The 17,213-nt window shown below is 47.8% G+C and overlaps 1 protein-coding gene across 1 annotated transcript; it reads left to right on the top strand.

Moving 5' to 3' along the window:
- Nucleotides 1-231: 231 nt before the first annotated feature.
- On the top strand, nt 232-17,009 carry LOC117433950 (antigen peptide transporter 2). The gene is made up of 12 exons (XM_059010671.1): nt 232-722; nt 1,791-2,387; nt 7,323-7,437; nt 8,159-8,289; nt 8,817-9,022; nt 11,511-11,708; nt 12,393-12,521; nt 12,615-12,803; nt 14,181-14,354; nt 14,898-15,057; nt 15,465-15,601; nt 16,697-17,009. Exons 2-12 carry the CDS (start codon nt 1,841-1,843, stop codon nt 16,901-16,903), a joined length of 2,193 nt encoding a protein of 730 aa, XP_058866654.1. The 5' UTR covers nt 232-722; nt 1,791-1,840; the 3' UTR covers nt 16,904-17,009.
- Nucleotides 17,010-17,213: the final 204 nt, after the last annotated feature.

The raw sequence follows: 17,213 nt of genomic DNA, 5'->3' as shown, positions 1-17,213 counted from the left end.
TGAGACCTGCATGAACCTGCCTGCAGAGGGAGGGGAGGGCAGTCACTGGAACAGCACACAGCGTGCTCATCAATAATACAGAACGGGTTTGAAGCAGTGGAAACAGTATACGACACTGGCTTTGACGTGGTCCTTACACTCTCTTCAACATTTAGCCGAACAGTACCGGTAGACTGTATCTGATTGGTCACACAAAAAAAGCGTTAGCCAGTAGGATTATTGCAGCATCAGCAATCTCTAGGGAGATTGGCGTTTCACAGGTTTGTAAAAGTAATCGTGAATTACAAAACCGAAAGCAAAAGCACAACTGTGCTGTCAATATGGGATGTAGAAGAATAATGAGAATAACAAACTACAAATCCTGTTGTTCTTTTCTTTATTTTTCGTTTTAGTCTTTGTTGTTTTAACGAGGAAAACCACGTTCTCAGAACATTAAAAAAGATGGACAGACGCACCCCCTGCGGCTTTGAAATACACACGTATCTTTTGTGAAAATCATTCAGGAAACAAGCACAGTAATTTGCAATGCAGTATTTAAAAAAAGGAGAAATCCAAACGCAAGCCTATTCATACACCGCGTCATCAATATATTGTATTATTGGAAATCCTCTCGCGCATTGGAACGGGAATCCCCTGTCGCTTCACACTGCCGGCTAATTGAAAGTAAAAGCAGTGAACACGAATGAGTCTGTTTGCTGTTGGCTGCTAGTGAAACGCAGCTGGTAAGTAGATCTGTTAAACGCGTATTTAATATTACACGGAGTTCAAATAAATTACAATAATTTACAAAAGTGCTTGCCAGTGTAGCATTTGCTATGAAAGAAATTTCGGCTCCGATAATTTTTCAAGCAATGGATTACAGACACACACACAAATAAATATATCGTTCCAGTGAACTGAGAATACATATCACAAAGACGCGTTTTTAATGAAGCATTTTAAAATGATTTTTAACTGTTTTGAAATTGCCTTTAATTTCACATTATGCTTTTTTGGGCAGGTACTCGAGCTCATCTTAACGAGTAGGTTACCGGTGTAAATTGTTGTTTACTTCGTCAAAATTTGCTACCGGTATAGGGAGAGAAAGTGGTACATCTGTCAGAATGTGGTACCGTATCAAAACCTGACCTGTGTAACGTGAGGAAATGGTACGCTGTCAATGCTGTGATTGAGTACTGCACAAATCACAAGAAGACCAACTCGAACAAGACAAACTGCAGTAAACACACAAAAAGGATGCTACCTTTGCAAAACAATTTTACAAAGGTGTACTTGAGGATACTTATATTATAGTTTCGAGAAAGCGCTGCTCTTCAGTGTAAAACGGGCAGTCAGCGTATAGTGCACTTTTGTTAAAAAACTAACTATAGTACACTTTCATGTTCGTTAATAGCAGCTGTCTGTATTTAATATAAAACTGTTTAGTTACACGTGGAATAAAATGTAACTTAACAAAACAGGTATTTCAACAGGTATTGAGAATTGGTTTTTGATGAGCACCCTCAGTCTGCAAGGAAAATAAATCTGGGCATGGGCAGTGCAAGGGCAAAACAGTCTGGGCCTGCACAGCACACGAAGTGGAACATTTGATAGGCAGCATAAATTGATGTGACACCTGGAGTCGAGTAAAAGTGACACAGTGACAAATAAAATGAGTAGAGCAGACATGACTATGAAACTCTCAGTAGTGCTCAATTTAGAAAAACTAAAATAAACTAAATAAATTCAATGACGAACGTTTGGACTAGACCTGTTTCTCACTGTCCTTAATAATCCCTTCTCTTTTGTAGGTGTAACTCATAGTCTCTCTCAGTCTGGACTTGATCATTCTGCTGCAGTGATGAATGTGATTGCTGTGGTGATATCCTTCCTGGCGTGTGATATCGCAGCCAGCTCCCTGCTGCACTGCGGGCTTCTCCTGCTGCCCCTCACACTGGACCCCTTCGGGGCCGAGTCGCTGCTCTGCCTCTGGCTGGTGGCCCTGGTTAAACTGGCCCTGCTCAGTCAGACCTCCCTGAGTCTCCTCTCTCAAGCTGGGAGAGGCAGTGCTGTGAGGGGCCGGGCCCCCCTGCTCTATGCGGCCACGCTGTGCGCTCTCACTCCGGCTCTCCAGAGCTGGCAGCGGGTGGTGTATGTGAAGCCCATGGAGATCGTCACCGGATTGCCGTGCCTCGGCTTCTGCCTGCTGGCCAGTGCAGTGACGGCGACGGCCTGCCTGTTCTGGGAGACCGCGATCCCCTGCAGTGCCGGGACCGAGGCAGGGGACTCCAGCGGGGAGGAGAAGAAGCAGCAAGCCAGGGTCTTGTTCATGAGGGTGATCGGATACTGCAAACCAGACATCGTCCTGCTGGGAGGCGCCTTCCTGTTCCTGTCGCTGGCAGTGATATGTGAGTAGCACTGTCCATCTATAACCCCATTGCAGCCCACTGGCCACTAGATTAGACATTGAGAACATAGACATTGAATAGGTATGGGGTACCCAGGGCAGCACATTCATTGAATAGGTATGAGGTACCCAGGGCAGCACATTCATTGAATAGGTATGAGGTACCCAGGGCAGCACATTCATTGAATAGGTATGAGGTACCCAGGGCAGCACATTCATTGAATAGGTATGAGGTACCCAGGACAGCACATTCATTGAATAGGTATGGGGTACCCAGGACAGCACATTCATTGAATAGGTATGAGGTACCCAGGACAGCACATTCATTGAATAGGTATGAGGTACCCAGGGCTGCATATTCATTGAATAGGTATGAGGTACCCAGGGCAGCACATTCATTGAATAGGTATGGGGTACCCAGGACAGCACATTCATTGAATAGGTATGAGGTACCCAGGGCAGCACATTCATTGAAAAGGTATGAGGTACCCAGGGCAGCACATTCATTGAATAGGTATGAGGTATCCAGGGCAGCACATTCATTGAATAGGTATGAGGTACCCAGAGCAGCACATTCATTGAATAGGTATGAGGTACCCAGGGCAGCACATTCACTGAATAGGTATGAGGTACCCAGGGCAGCACATTCATTGATTAGGTATGAGGTACCCATGGCAGCACAGGGTTCATTCACACTAGTTTATTTGTGCAGGGGTTCAGTTTGTTTAGCTGTTTCAGACTCTGGGTTTCTATCCCTTTTTCTTCTAAGCTCTTGCTCTATAGCTCTTCTCTGCAATACAGAGCTGCTGCCTGCAGCCCCTGAGCTACACTTCACTCTATAGCTCTCCACTGCAATACAGAGCTAACCCCTGAGCTACACTTCACTCTATAGCTCTCCACTGCAATACAGAGCTAACCCCTGAGCTACACTTCACTCTATAGCTCTCCACTGCAATACAGAGCTAACCCCTGAGCTACACTTCACTCTATAGCTCTCCACTGCAATACAGAGCTAACCCCTGAGCTACACTTCACTCTATAGCTCTCCACTGCAATACAGAGCTAACCCCTGAGCTACACTTCACTCTATAGCTCTCCACTGCAATACAGAGCTAACCCCTGAGCTACACTTCACTCTATAGCTCTCCACTGCAATACAGAGCTAACCCCTGAGCTACACTTCACTCTATAGCTCTCCACTGCAATACAGAGCTAACCCCTGAGCTTTACTCTATAGCTCTCCACTGTCCTGCAATACAGAGCTAACCCCTGAGCTACACTTCACTCTATAGCTCTCCACTGCAATACAGAACTAACCCCTGAGCTACACTTCACTCAATAGCTCTCCACTGGAATACAGAGCTAACCCCTGAGCTACACTTCACTCTATAGCTCTCCACTGCAATACAGAGCTAACCCCTGAGCTACACTTCACTCTATAGCTCTCCACTGTCCTGCAATACAGAGCTAACCCCTGAGCTACACTTCACTCTATAGCTCTCCACTGCAATACAGAGCTAACCCCTGAGCTACACTTCACTCTATAGCTCTCCACTGTCCTGCAATACAGAGCTAACCCCTGAGCTACACTTCACTCTATAGCTCTCCACTGTCCTGCAATACAGAGCCAACCCCTGAGCTACACTTCACTCTATAGCTCTCCACTGCAGTACAGAGCTAACCCCTGAGCTACACTTCACTCTATAGCTCTCCACTGCAATACAGAGCTAACCCCTGAGCTACACCTCACTCTATAGCTCTCCACTGCAGTACAGAGCTAACCCCTGAGCTACACTTCACTCTATAGCTCTCCACTGCAATACAGAGCTAACCCCTGAGCTACACTTCACTCTATAGCTCTCCACTGCAATACAGAGCTAACCCCTGAGCTACACTTCACTCTATAGCTCTCCACTGCAATACAGAGCTAACCCCTGAGCTACACTTCACTCTATAGCTCTCCACTGCAATACAGAGCTAACCCCTGAGCTACACTTCACTCTATAGCTCTCCACTGCAATACAGAGCTAACCCCTGAGCTACACTTCACTCTATAGCTCTCCACTGCAATACAGAGCTCGCTGTATATAGTGTATTCACTACTCCTGTTTGTTCCAGAGCTTGTGTTCTTGTTTGAGTCAGGCTCGGTGTTTATAGTGTATTCACTGCTCCTGTTTGTTCCAGAGCTTGTGTTCTTGTTTGAGTCAGGCTCGGTGTTTATAGTGTATTCACTGCTCCTGTTTGTTCCAGAGCTTGTGTTCTTGTTTGAGTCAGGCTCGGTGTTTATAGTGTATTCACTGCTCCTGTTTGTTCCAGAGCTTGTGTTCTTGTTTGAGTCAGGCTCGGTGTTTATAGTGTATTCACTGCTCCTGTTTGTTCCAGAGCTTGTGTTCTTGTTTGAGTCAGGCTCCGTGTTTATAGTGTATTCACTGCTCCTGTTTGTTTCAGAGCTTGTGTTCTTGTTTGAGTCAGGCTCGGTGTTTATAGTGTATTCACTGCTCCTGTTTGTTCCAGAGCTTGTGTTCTTGTTTGAGTCAGGCTCGGTGTTTATAGTGTATTCACTGCTCCTGTTTGTTCCAGAGCTTGTGTTCTTGTTTGAGTCAGGCTCTGTGTTTATAGTGTATTCACTGCTCCTGTTTGTTCCAGAGCTTGTGTTCTTGTTTGAGTCAGGCTCGGTGTTTATAGTGTATTCACTGCTCCTGTTTGTTCCAGAGCTCGTGTTCTTGTTTGAGTCAGGCTCCGTGTTTATAGTGTATTCACTGCTCCTGTTTGTTCCAGAGCTCGTGTTCTTGTTTGAGTCAGGCTCGCTGTATATAGTGTATTCACTGCTCCTGTTTGTTCCAGAGCTTGTGTTCTTGTTTGAGTCAGGCTCGGTGTTTATAGTGTATTCACTGCTCCTGTTTGTTCCAGAGCTTGTGTTCTTGTTTGAGTCAGGCTCGGTGTTTATAGTGTATTCACTGCTCCTGTTTGTTCCAGAGCTTGTGTTCTTGTTTGAGTCAGGCTCGGTGTTTATAGTGTATTCACTGCTCCTGTTTGTTCCAGAGCTTGTGTTCTTGTTTGAGTCAGGCTCGGTGTTTATAGTGTATTCACTGCTCCTGTTTGTTCCAGAGCTCGTGTTCTTGTTTGAGTCAGGCTCGGTGTTTATAGTGTATTCACTGCTCCTGTTTGTTCCAGAGCTTGTGTTCTTGTTTGAGTCAGGCTCGGTGTTTATACTGTATTCACTGCTCCTGTTTGTTCCAGAGCTCGTGTTCTTGTTTGAGTCAGGCTCAGTGTTTATAGTGTATTCACTGCTCCTGTTTGTTCCAGAGCTCGTGTTCTTGTTTGAGTCAGGCTCGGTGTTTATAGTGTATTCACTGCTCCTGTTTGTTCCAGAGCTTGTGTTCTTGTTTGAGTCAGGCTCGGTGTTTATAGTGTATTCACTGCTCCTGTTTGTTCCAGAGCTCGTGTTCTTGTTTGAGTCAGGCTCGGTGTTTATAGTGTATTCACTGCACCTGTTTGCTCCAGAGCTTGTGTTCTTGTTTGAGTCAGGCTCGGTGTTTATAGTGTATTCACTGCTCCTGTTTGTTTCAGAGCTTGTGTTCTTGTTTGAGTCAGGCTCGGTGTTTATAGTGTATTCACTGCTCCTGTTTGTTCCAGAGCTTGTGTTCTTGTTTGAGTCAGGCTCGGTGTTTATAGTGTATTCACTGCTCCTGTTTGTTCCAGAGCTCGTGTTCTTGTTTGAGTCAGGCTCGGTGTTTATAGTGTATTCACTGCTCCTGTTTGTTCCAGAGCTTGTGTTCTTGTTTGAGTCAGGCTCTGTGTTTATAGTGTATTCACTGCTCCTGTTTGTTCCAGAGCTCGTGTTCTTGTTTGAGTCAGGCTCGGTGTTTATAGTGTATTCACTGCTCCTGTTTGTTCCAGAGCTTGTGTTCTTGTTTGAGTCAGGCTCTGTGTTTATAGTGTATTCACTGCTCCTGTTTGTTCCAGAGCTTGTGTTCTTGTTTGAGTCAGGCTCGGTGTTTATAGTGTATTCACTGCTCCTGTTTGTTCCAGAGCTCGTGTTCTTGTTTGAGTCAGGCTCAGTGTTTATAGTGTATTCACTGCTCCTGTTTGTTCCAGAGCTCGTGTTCTTGTTTGAGTCAGGCTCGCTGTATATAGTGTATTCACTGCTCCTGTTTGTTCCAGAGCTTGTGTTCTTGTTTGAGTCAGGCTCGGTGTTTATAGTGTATTCACTGCTCCTGTTTGTTCCAGAGCTTGTGTTCTTGTTTGAGTCAGGCTCGGTGTTTATAGTGTATTCACTGCTCCTGTTTGTTCCAGAGCTTGTGTTCTTGTTTGAGTCAGGCTCGGTGTTTATAGTGTATTCACTGCTCTTGTTTGTTCCAGAGCTTGCTTGCTAATAAAACACCAGCCCCTTGGTTTGAAACATTCTACTGTGTCATCGCTTCCTCCTCACCGCGACATCTTGTGCAGCATCCGCTCACACGCAATCATTTATATGTGTACCAGTGTGCTAATAAATACATATGCTATGTTATAAATCTGATTATATAACAAAGAAACAAACAAACAAACCATATTGTGTCACCTCACCTATCTAACTATATTCATTGTAGAGGATCTCACTGAGTGGTTATCATGGGTATGGAACTAATGCTGGAATGCAATAATGAACATGAATTGTGTTGTGTATTGACTGTCCTGTCCTGTGTTGTGTATTGACTGCCCTGTCCTGTGTTGTGTATTGAATGTCCTGTCCTGTGTTGTGTATTGAATGTCCTGTCCTGTGTTGTGTATTGAATGTCCTGTCCTGTGTTGTGTATTGACTGCCCTGTCCTGTGTTGTGTATTGACTGCCCTGTCCTGTGTTGTGTATTGACTGCCCTGTCCTGTGTTGTGTATTGAATGTCCTGTCCTGTGTTGTGTATTGACTGCCCTGTCCTGTGTTGTCTTGTTTGCAGTTGAGATGTTCATTCCCTTCTACACGGGGAAGGTGATTGACATCCTGGGCTCCAGGTACAAGCAGAACGCCTTCAGCAGCGCCATCCTCTTCATGGGCCTCTTCTCACTGGGGAGGTACCTGTCTGCACTTATACACTATAATGAATAACTTACATTGTTATAATGAAGGGTGTTACAACGAGGGTGTGTAGGGTCTCAAATAGTCGCCTGTCTCCAATATCGCTGGGTCTGCTGGCAAATATTGTAAATAAACAGCGGAGGTGTTTAATTGAAGTTTTACGGTCTACATCAACAACTGCTGCTGCAGAGCCACTTGCAATAGGACCTCGTTTTGTTCTGCTTTCATAAATATTGTTTAACTTGCATCTTGAAATACCTATTTCTGAAATGCTGTGAAATAAGCCGTGTTTACAGTTAAAAAATACAGCCCAGCTGAGGTGTTCTCATTTCACTGCTAGATCTCTCCTTCTCACGGGTTCTAAAGAGTCCCCTTTGTATTCAGCTCCCTCTCTCCTTCTCGTGGGTTCTAAAGAGTCCCCTTTGGGTTCAGCTCCCTCTCTCCTTCTCACGGGTTCTAAAGAGTCCCCTTTGTGTTCAGCTCCCTCTCTCCTTCTCGCGGGTTCTAAAGAGTCCCCTTTGGGTTCAGCTCCCTCTCTCCTTCTCGCGGGTTCTAAAGAGTCCCCTCTGTGTTCAGCTCCCTCTCTCCTTCTCGCGGGTTCTAAAGAGTCCCCTTTGTGTTCAGCTCCCTCTCTCCTCGCGGGTTCTAAAGAGTCCCCTTTGGGTTCAGCTCCCTCTCTCCTTCTCGCGGGTTCTAAAGACTCCCCTTTGTGTTCAGCTCCCTCTCTGCAGGACTGCGCGGAGGGCTATTCATGTGTTCAATATCCAACTTCAACAAGAGGATACGAATTCTGCTGTTCCACTCTTTGGTGCGTCAGGAAATTGGGTTTTTCGAAGCGACTAAAACAGGTAAAGATCCCTCCAGTGTGAATGCACACTCCTAACAGCACACTCCTAACAGCACACTCCAGTGTGAATGCACACTTCTAACAGCACACTCCTAACAGCACACTCCAGTGTGAATGCACACTCCTAACAGCACACTCCTAACAGCACACTGCAGTGTGAATGCACACTCCTAACAGCACACTCCCAACAGCACACTGCAGTGTGAATGCACACTCCTAACAGCACACTCCAGTGTGAGTGCACACTCCTAACAGCACACTCCAGTGTGAATGCACCATCCTAACAGCACACTCCAGTGTGAGTGCACCATCCTAACAGCACACTCCAGTGTGAGTGCACACTCCTAACAGTACACTCCAGTGTGAGTGCACACTCCTAATAGCACACTCCAGTGTGAATGCTCACTCCTAACAGCACACTTCAGTGTGAGTGCACACTCTCTGAACAGCACAGTGCTCGGGGGGTCAGGAGTATAAGTGTTCATAAAGCTGATGATCAAGTCAGTTTAATATCTTTGTGCTCTGCAGGTGATCTGACGTCCCGGTTGAACACGGACACCATGATGATGTGCAGGTCTGTCGCCCTCAATGTGAATGTCCTCCTGCGCACATTGATTAAGACGCTGGGCGTGCTGTCCCTCATGCTGTCCCTGTCCTGCAGGCTGACCCTGCTCATGCTGATAGAGACTCCGCTTACAGGAGTCATTCAGAAACTCTACAACACGTACTACCAGGTACGAGCACATCAGCAGCACCTTATAATGTACAAGGAGAGCCGGGTTTACATGGGCTGCAGCATCTGAGACCCAGGTTTACATGGCCTGCAGCATCTGAGACCCAGGTTTACATGGCCTGCAGCATCTGAGACCCGGGTTTACATGGACTGCAGCTTCTGAGACCCAGGTTTACATGGGCTGCAGCATCTAAGACCCGGGTTTACATGGGCTGCAGCATCTGAAACCCAGGTTTACATGGGCTGCAGCATCTGAGACCCGGGTTTACATGGACTGCAGCTTCTGAGACCCAGGTTTACATGGGCTGCAGCATCTGAGACCCAGGTTTACATGGGCTGCAGCATCTGAAACCCAGGTTTACATGGGCTGCAGCATCTGAGACCCAGGTTTACATGGGCTGCAGCATCTGAAACCCAGGTTTACATGGGCTGCAGCATCTGAGACCCGGGTTTACATGGGCTGCAGCATCTGAGACCCAGGTTTACATGGGCTGCAGCATCTGAGACCCAGGTTTACATGGGCTGCAGCATCTGAGACCCAGGTTTACATGGGCTGCAGCATCTGAGACCCGGGTTTACATGGGCTGCAGCATCTGAGACCCGGGTTTACATGGGCTGCAGCATCTGAGACCCAGGTTTACATGGGCTGCAGCATATGAGACCCAGGTTTACATGGGCTGCAGCATCTGAGACCCAGGTTTACATGGGCTGCAGCATCTGAGACCCAGGTTTACATGGGCTGCAGCATCTGAGACCCAGGTTTACATGGGCTGCAGCATCTGAGACCCAGGTTTACATGGGCTGCAGCATCTGAGACCCGGGTTTACATGGGCTGCAGCATCTGAGACCCGGGTTTACATGGGCTGCAGCATCTGAGACCCGGGTTTACATGGGCTGCAGCATCTGAGACCCAGGTTTACATGGGCTGCAGCATCTGAGACCCAGGTTTACGTGGGCTGCAGCATCTGAAACCCAGGTTTACATGGGCTGCAGCATCTGAGACCCGGGTTTACATGGACTGCAGCATCTGAGACCCAGGTTTACATGGGCTGCAGCATCTGAGACCCAGGTTTACATGGGCTGCAGCATCTGAAACCCAGGTTTACATGGGCTGCAGCATCTGAGACCCGGGTTTACATGGACTGCAGCATCTGAGACCCAGGTTTACATGGGCTGCAGCATCTGAGACCCAGGTTTACATGGGCTGCAGCATCTGAGACCCAGGTTTACATGGGCTGCAGCATCTGAGACCCGGGTTTACATGGACTGCAGCATCTGAGACCCAGGTTTACATGGGCTGCAGCATCTGAGACCCAGGTTTACATGGGCTGCAGCATCTGAGACCCGGGTTTACATGGGCTGCAGCATCTGAGACCCAGGTTTACATGGGCTGCAGCATCTGAAATCTGGCTTTACATGGGCTGCAGCATCTGAGACCTCTTTGCAGCAGATAGCTTGTATCAGATGAAATGATGTCACATGAAGGTTAGTTGTGCTGTGTAATTATTCTTATTTACTATAAGAATATAATATGTGGTGCTGTGCAAGAGACCAGCTGATTTTTACCAAAACAAAAAAAAATCAGGAGGGAGGAGGCTTGAGGCTTGTGTGTAACTAAACATATGCAGCCTTGAGATATAGTACTAATTCAGGTTACAGTACTCATCATTGTGAGTTATATGGTTTGGTTGGCTGGACCTCTTTGGCATTGCAAAGGTTGAAGCACTGGTATATTGTTTTATACAAGGCTATTCTATGTAAGCTACCTCCATACATAAATGAATACTTTACAGTTGCTTGCAGTAGCTACAGTCTTCGATCGCGCTCATTTTTGTATTTTACCATTGCTAAAGTGCATACCGAGGTTGCTAAAAGATAATTTGCTTATTTTGCTCCATGGTCTTGGAATGACCTTAAGTTGCAGTCCCAAATAACTTTAGTACAATTCCAGAGTAAGCTGCATGATGATCTAATTGAGAGCTGTCCTTGTTTTAAGTAGTTGATTACACCGGTCACTAATTGATTGTCACTATCTGATTGTTTATTGTATTGAGTATGACTTGTCTGTGTTTTAAATGTATTTCGTTTCTGTATTTGTATGTTTGTATTGTAATGTTTCATTGTACTGCTGCTACCTTTCTTGGCTCGGTCTCACTTGAAAAAGAAGTTTTAATCTCAGTGTGATTTCCTAGTAAAACAAAGGTTTAATAATAACATGTACGGTAATATAAATGAACTGGTAAGCCAACAAGGTCTGGTTTGTGATGAAGCTCAGTAACTCTGGAAGGATGTAGCAAACAGGAGTCAGTTTTTAGTGTAAAATTGCACAGGACTGTGGGGCCCTGTCTGCATCTATATGGGATTTCTGATTGGTTACATTCACAGTATCTGAACCCGTCTGTTCTTGCAGACAGTTTCGAGGCTGTAGCTCAATCTAACACCTTAGATAGGCTTCCTGTCATTCAGCAACGTGTCTTTTATTTACTTAGAAATATTCCAAGGAGGTCCAGGACTCGATCGCGCGGTCCAATGAGGCGGCGGGGGAGGCGGTCTCTGCTATTAAAACAGTGCGGAGCTTCGCTACAGAGGACACTGAAGCCAAGAGATACGACAGCAAGCTGTCAGACACACAGAGACTCAAGAATAGCAGGGACACCATCAGAGCTGCCTACCTGCTGTTGCGAAGGGTGGGTGTGTCTGTTCAGAAGGGGGTGTGTCTGAGAAGGGTGGGTGTGTCTGTTGAGAAGGGGGTGTGTCTGTTGAGAAGGGTGGGTGTGTCTGTTGAGAAGGGGGTGTGTCTGTTGATAAGGGGGGGTGTCTGTTGATAAGGGGGGGTGTTTGTTGATAAGGGAGGTGTCTGTTGATGAGGGGTATGTCTGTTGAGAAGGGGGGTGTCTGTTGAGAAGGAGGGTGTCTCTTGAGAAGGGGGGTGTCTGTTGATAAGGGGGGGTGTTTGTTGATAAGGGAGGTGTCTGTTGATGAGGGGTATGTCTGTTGAGAAGGGAGGTGTCTGTTGAGAAGGGGGTGTGTGTTGAGAAGGGGGGTTCTGTTGATAAGGGGTATGTCTGTTGAGAAGGCTGTGTGTCTGTTTAGAAGGGTGAGCTGCTTATTTAGTTTGCTTTCATTTCATTTATAACCTAGATTATAATAGATTTCATTTTGATATGATAATACACAAATACATTTAGTAGCAAGCAGATCAATATGAAATACACGAGCAACTGCAGTGTTTGTTAGGGGACAGCTTAGTGGTGGGTATGCGTCCCTGTTGTTTTAAGACTGAATGCTAATGATTCCTTCCTGTACATGTGTTCCTGAAGCTCATAGGGTCTGAATGCTAATGACTCCTTCCTGTGCATGTGTTCCTGAAGCTCATAGGGTTGGCAATGCAGGTGCTCATGCTATACTACGGGCGACACCTTATCAGAGCTGGTGAGATGAGCACGGGGAACCTGGTGGCCTTCATCCTCTACCAGATGGATCTGGGCAGTAATATCCAGGTTCGTTACACAGCGCTTCACTCTGTTATCTGAAAGTTAATAAAAAACAGAAGTACTAATGCTGTGTGTTTCCTGTGTCCTTCTTTCTTACAGACTCTGGTGTACATCTGTGGTGAGATGCTGAACTCGGTGGGGGCGGCTGCCAAGGTGTTTGAGTATCTGGATCGCAGGCCGCTGGTCTCCACTGATGGCTCACTGCAGCCCGAGACCCTGAGAGGACACGTACAGTTCAAAAACGTCAGCTTCACCTACCCCAGCAGACCCGACGTGCCCGTGATCAAGGTAGGGCACCCTGACACCAGAGCATTACACATGATAGAGCAGAGGGTAGAGCACCCTGACACCAGAGCATTACACATGATAGAGCAGAGGGTAGGGCACCCTGACACCAGAGCATTACACATGATAGAGCAGAGGGTAGAGCACCCTGAACCAGAGCATTACACAGGGAGAGAGCAGAGGGTAGAGCATCCTGACACCAGAGCATTACACAGGGAGAGAGCAGAGGGTAGAGCATCCTGACACCAGAGCATTACACATGATAGAGCAGAGGGTAGAGCATCCTGACACCAGAGCATTACACATGATAGAGCAGAGGGTAGAGCACCCTGACACCAGAGCATTACACATGATAGAGCAGAGGGTAGAGCATCCTGACACCAGAGCATTACACATGATAGAGCAGAGGGTAGAGCACCAGGACACCAGAGCATTACACATGATAGAGCAGAGGGTAGAGCATCCTGACACCAGAGCATTACACATGATAGAGCAGAGGGTAGAGCACCAGGACACCAGAGCATTACACATGATAGAGCAGAGGGTAGAGCATCCTGACACCAGAGCATTACACATGATAGAGCAGAGGGTAGGGCATCCTGACACCAGAGCATTACACATGATAGAGCATAGGGTAGAGCACCCTGACACCAGAGCATTACACATGATAGAGCAGAGGGTAGAGCACCAGGACACCAGAGCATTACACATGATAGAGCAGAGGGTAGAGCATCCTGACACCAGAGCAATATACATGATAGAGCAGAGGGTAGAGCATCCTGACACCAGAGCAATATACATGATAGAGCAGAGGGTAGAGCATCCTGACACCAGAGCATTACACATGATAGAGCATAGGGTAGAGCATCCTGACACCAGAGCATTACACATGATAGAGCAGAGGGTAGAGCATCCTGACACCAGAGCATTACACATGATAGAGCAGAGGGTAGAGCACCCTGACAGCAGAGCATTGCAGTGGAAAAGTGCTGAAGGTCTCTGCTCAGATACACTGTTTCACTTTGCCTCTGTGGTCTCTGGTTTGAATTGATCTTGTGTTTCAGAGCGTCTTGTTGTGAGATCACGCCTCTGGTGCCCCTCTGTGCATGAGAGCCTGTCTCTCTCTCTGTCTCTCTCTCTTTCTGTCTCTCTCTCTCTCTCTGTGAGAGCCTGTCTCTCTCCGTGTGTGTGAGCCCCTCTCTGCTCAGATTACATTGTTTGACTCTGTTTCAGGTTGAATTCACCCTGTCTCTCTCTCTCTCTCTCTCTCTCTCTCTCTGTCTGTCTGTCTGTCTGTCTGTCTGTGAGAGTGGTGTCGCTCTGAGAGTGTATCTCTAGTTTACTCTCTTTCATTGTGTTCTCTCTCTCTCTCTCCTCCAGAGCGTCTCGTTTGAGCTGCGCCCCGGTGAGATCACGGCTCTGGTGGGCCCCTCTGGCGGGGGGAAGTCGACGTGTGTGTGTCTGCTGGAGCGCTTCTACCAGCCCCAGAGTGGAGAGATCCTGCTGGACGGGGCTCCCCTTCAAGACTACCAGCACTCGTACCTGCACAGGAAGGTAACGCACTCACACTCACACTACCAGCACTCACACTGCCAGCACTCACACACTCACACTGCACTCACACTCACACTACCAGCACTGACACTGCACTCATGCCACCAGCACTCACACTACCAGCACTCACACTGCACTCACACTACCAGCACTGACACTACCAGCACTCACACTGCACTCACACTACCAACACTCACACTGCACTCACACTACCAGCACTCACACTGCACTCACACTACCGGCACTCACACTGCACTCACAGTGAATCTCTCTGTCTGGTTAATGTAACAGTGAATCTCTCTGTCTAGTTAATGTAACAGTGAATCTCTCTGTCTGGTTAATGTAACAGTGAATCTCTCTGTCTGGTTAATGTAACAGTGAATCTCTCTGTCTGGTTAATGTAACAGTGAATCTCTCTGTCTGGTTAATGTAACAGTGAATCTCTCTGTCTGGTCTGCTTGTCTGTGCTGTCGCTGTGTTTATGGCACTGCTCTCTTCCACAGTAAGTGTATTCACTCACTCTTATGTTCCTGTCCCTGTCAGATCGCCCTGGTGGGTCAGGAGCCGGTCCTCTTCGCCGGCTCCATCAAAGACAACATCGGCTACGGGCTCCCAGAATGCTCTCTGGAGCGAGCCCAGGAGGCAGCACGGAGAGCCAATGCACACGGCTTCGTGACGAGCCTGGAGCGCGGCTACAATACCGGTGAGGCACACACACCAGTACAATACAATACAATACAATACAATACAGTACAATACAATACAATACAATACAATGTAGCACTCTGCAGCCCAGCTACAACACCGGTGAGGCACACACACCAGTACAGTACAATACAATACAATACAATACAATACAATACAATACAATACAGTACAGTACAATACAATGTAGCACTCTGCAGCCCAGCTACAACACCAGTGAGGCACACACACCAGTACAGTACAATACAATACAATACAATACAATACAATACAATACAATGTAGCACTCTGCAGCCCAGCTACAACACCAGTGAGGCACACACACCAGTACAGCTCTGGAGTGTTCTAGTCATGAGTGAAATAGAGCTGCACGGAGCCTTTGGTTCATTTGCTGTGTTTATTCAGACGCGGGTGAGAGGGGGGGGCAGCTGGCTGGAGGACAGAAGCAGCGCATCGCGATCGCCAGAGCTCTCGTCAGGAACCCACAGCTCCTCATCCTGGACGAGGCCACCAGCTGCCTGGACATCGACAGCGAGCACGCGGTGAGTGAGTCTGTCTGTCTGAGAGTCTGTCTGTCTATGTCTGTCAGTCTGTCTGCTGAGAGTCTGTCAGTCTGTCTGCTGAGAGTCTGCCTGTCTGAGAGTCTGTCTACATACTGTACATTGCCACTCCTAGTTAAAACCTTCTCTCCCTCTCCTGCTCACTGTGTTAATACCTGCCCCTCTGCTGCTCTCACTGTGGTAATACCCCTCCCCTGCTCTCACTGTGTTAATACCTGCCCCCTCCCCTGCTCTCACTGTGTTAATACCCCCTCCCCTGCTCTCACTGTGTTAATACCTGCCCCCTCCCCTGCTGTCACTGTTTTAATACCTGCCCCTCCCCTGCTCTCTCTGTGTTAATACCTGCCCCTCCCCTGCTCTCACTGTGGTAATACCCCTCCCCTTCTCTCACTGTGGTAATACCTGCCCCCTCCCCTGCTCTCACTGTGTTAATACCTGCCCCCTCCCCTGCTCTCACTGTGTTAATACCTGCCCCCTCCCCTGCTGTCACTGTTTTAATACCTGCCCCTCCCCTGCTCTCACTGTGTTAATACCTGCCCCTCCCCTGCTCTCACTGTGGTAATACCCCTCCCCTTCTCTCACTGTGGTAATACCTGCCCCCTTCCCTGCTCTCACTGTGTTAATACCTGCCCCCTCCCCTGCTCTCACTGTGTTAATACCTGCCCCCTTCCCTGCTCTCACTGTGTTAATAATGGGCAGCAGTGTGGAGTAGTGGTTAGGGACTCTTGACCAGAGGGTTGTGGGTTCAATCCCCAGTGGAGGACACTGCTGTTGTACCCTTGAGCAAGGTACTTTACCTAGATTGCTCCAGTAAAAACCCAACTGTATAAATGGGCAATTGTTTGTAAAAATAATGTGCTAACTGTATAATGTGAAATAATGTATAATGTGATATCTTGTAACAATTGTAAGTCGCCCTGGATAAGGGCGTCTGCTAAGAAATGAATAATAATAATAATAATAATACCCCTCCCCTGCTCTCACTGTGTTAATACCCCCTCCCCTGCTCTCACTGTGTTAATACCTGCCCCCTCCCCTACGGTCACTGTGTTGACCTGCCTCTCTCTCTCTTCTCAGATCCAGGAGTCTCTGTCTCGCACCCGGGGTCAGACGGTGCTGGTGATCGCTCATCGCTTGAAGACGGTGGAGAAGGCTGATCACATCATCGTGATTGAGGGCGGTGAGGTGCGGGAGCAGGGCACTCACCAGGAGCTGATGAGGAGGGAGGGCAACTATCACAGGCTGGTGCAGGGGCTCTTCACAGAGACACAGCCCCCGCAATAGAGGGGCACACACACAGAGTGGAGAGAGCTGGGGGGTTACACACACAGTGGAGAGAGCTGGGGGGGTTACACACACACAGAGTGGAGAGAGCTGGGGGGGTTACACACACACAGAGTGGAGAGAGCTGGGGGGGTTACACACACACAGAGTGGAGAGAGCTGGGGGGGTTACACACACACAGAGTGGAGAGAGCTGGGGGGGTTACACACACACAGAGTGGAGAGAGCTGGGGGGGTTACACACACACAGAGTGGAGAGAGCTGGGGGGTTACACACACACAGAGTGGAGAGAGCTGGGGGGTTACACACA

Source organism: Acipenser ruthenus, chromosome 41, assembly GCF_902713425.1.
Source record: "Acipenser ruthenus chromosome 41, fAciRut3.2 maternal haplotype, whole genome shotgun sequence".
Lineage (NCBI taxonomy): Eukaryota > Metazoa > Chordata > Actinopteri > Acipenseriformes > Acipenseridae > Acipenser > Acipenser ruthenus.
This window is presented reverse-complemented; position numbering and strand designations above follow the sequence as displayed.

Coding starts and splice junctions, on each gene's coding strand:
- LOC117433950 (XM_059010671.1), top strand. CDS start 1,841: ATGAATGTGATTGCTGTGGTGATATCCTTCCTGGCGTGTGATATCGCA. Junction 7,438..8,158: donor GGCCTCTTCTCACTGGGGAG/GTACCTGTCTGC, acceptor CTTTGTGTTCAG/CTCCCTCTCTGCAGGACTGC. Junction 8,290..8,816: donor TTTCGAAGCGACTAAAACAG/GTAAAGATCCCT, acceptor TGTGCTCTGCAG/GTGATCTGACGTCCCGGTTG.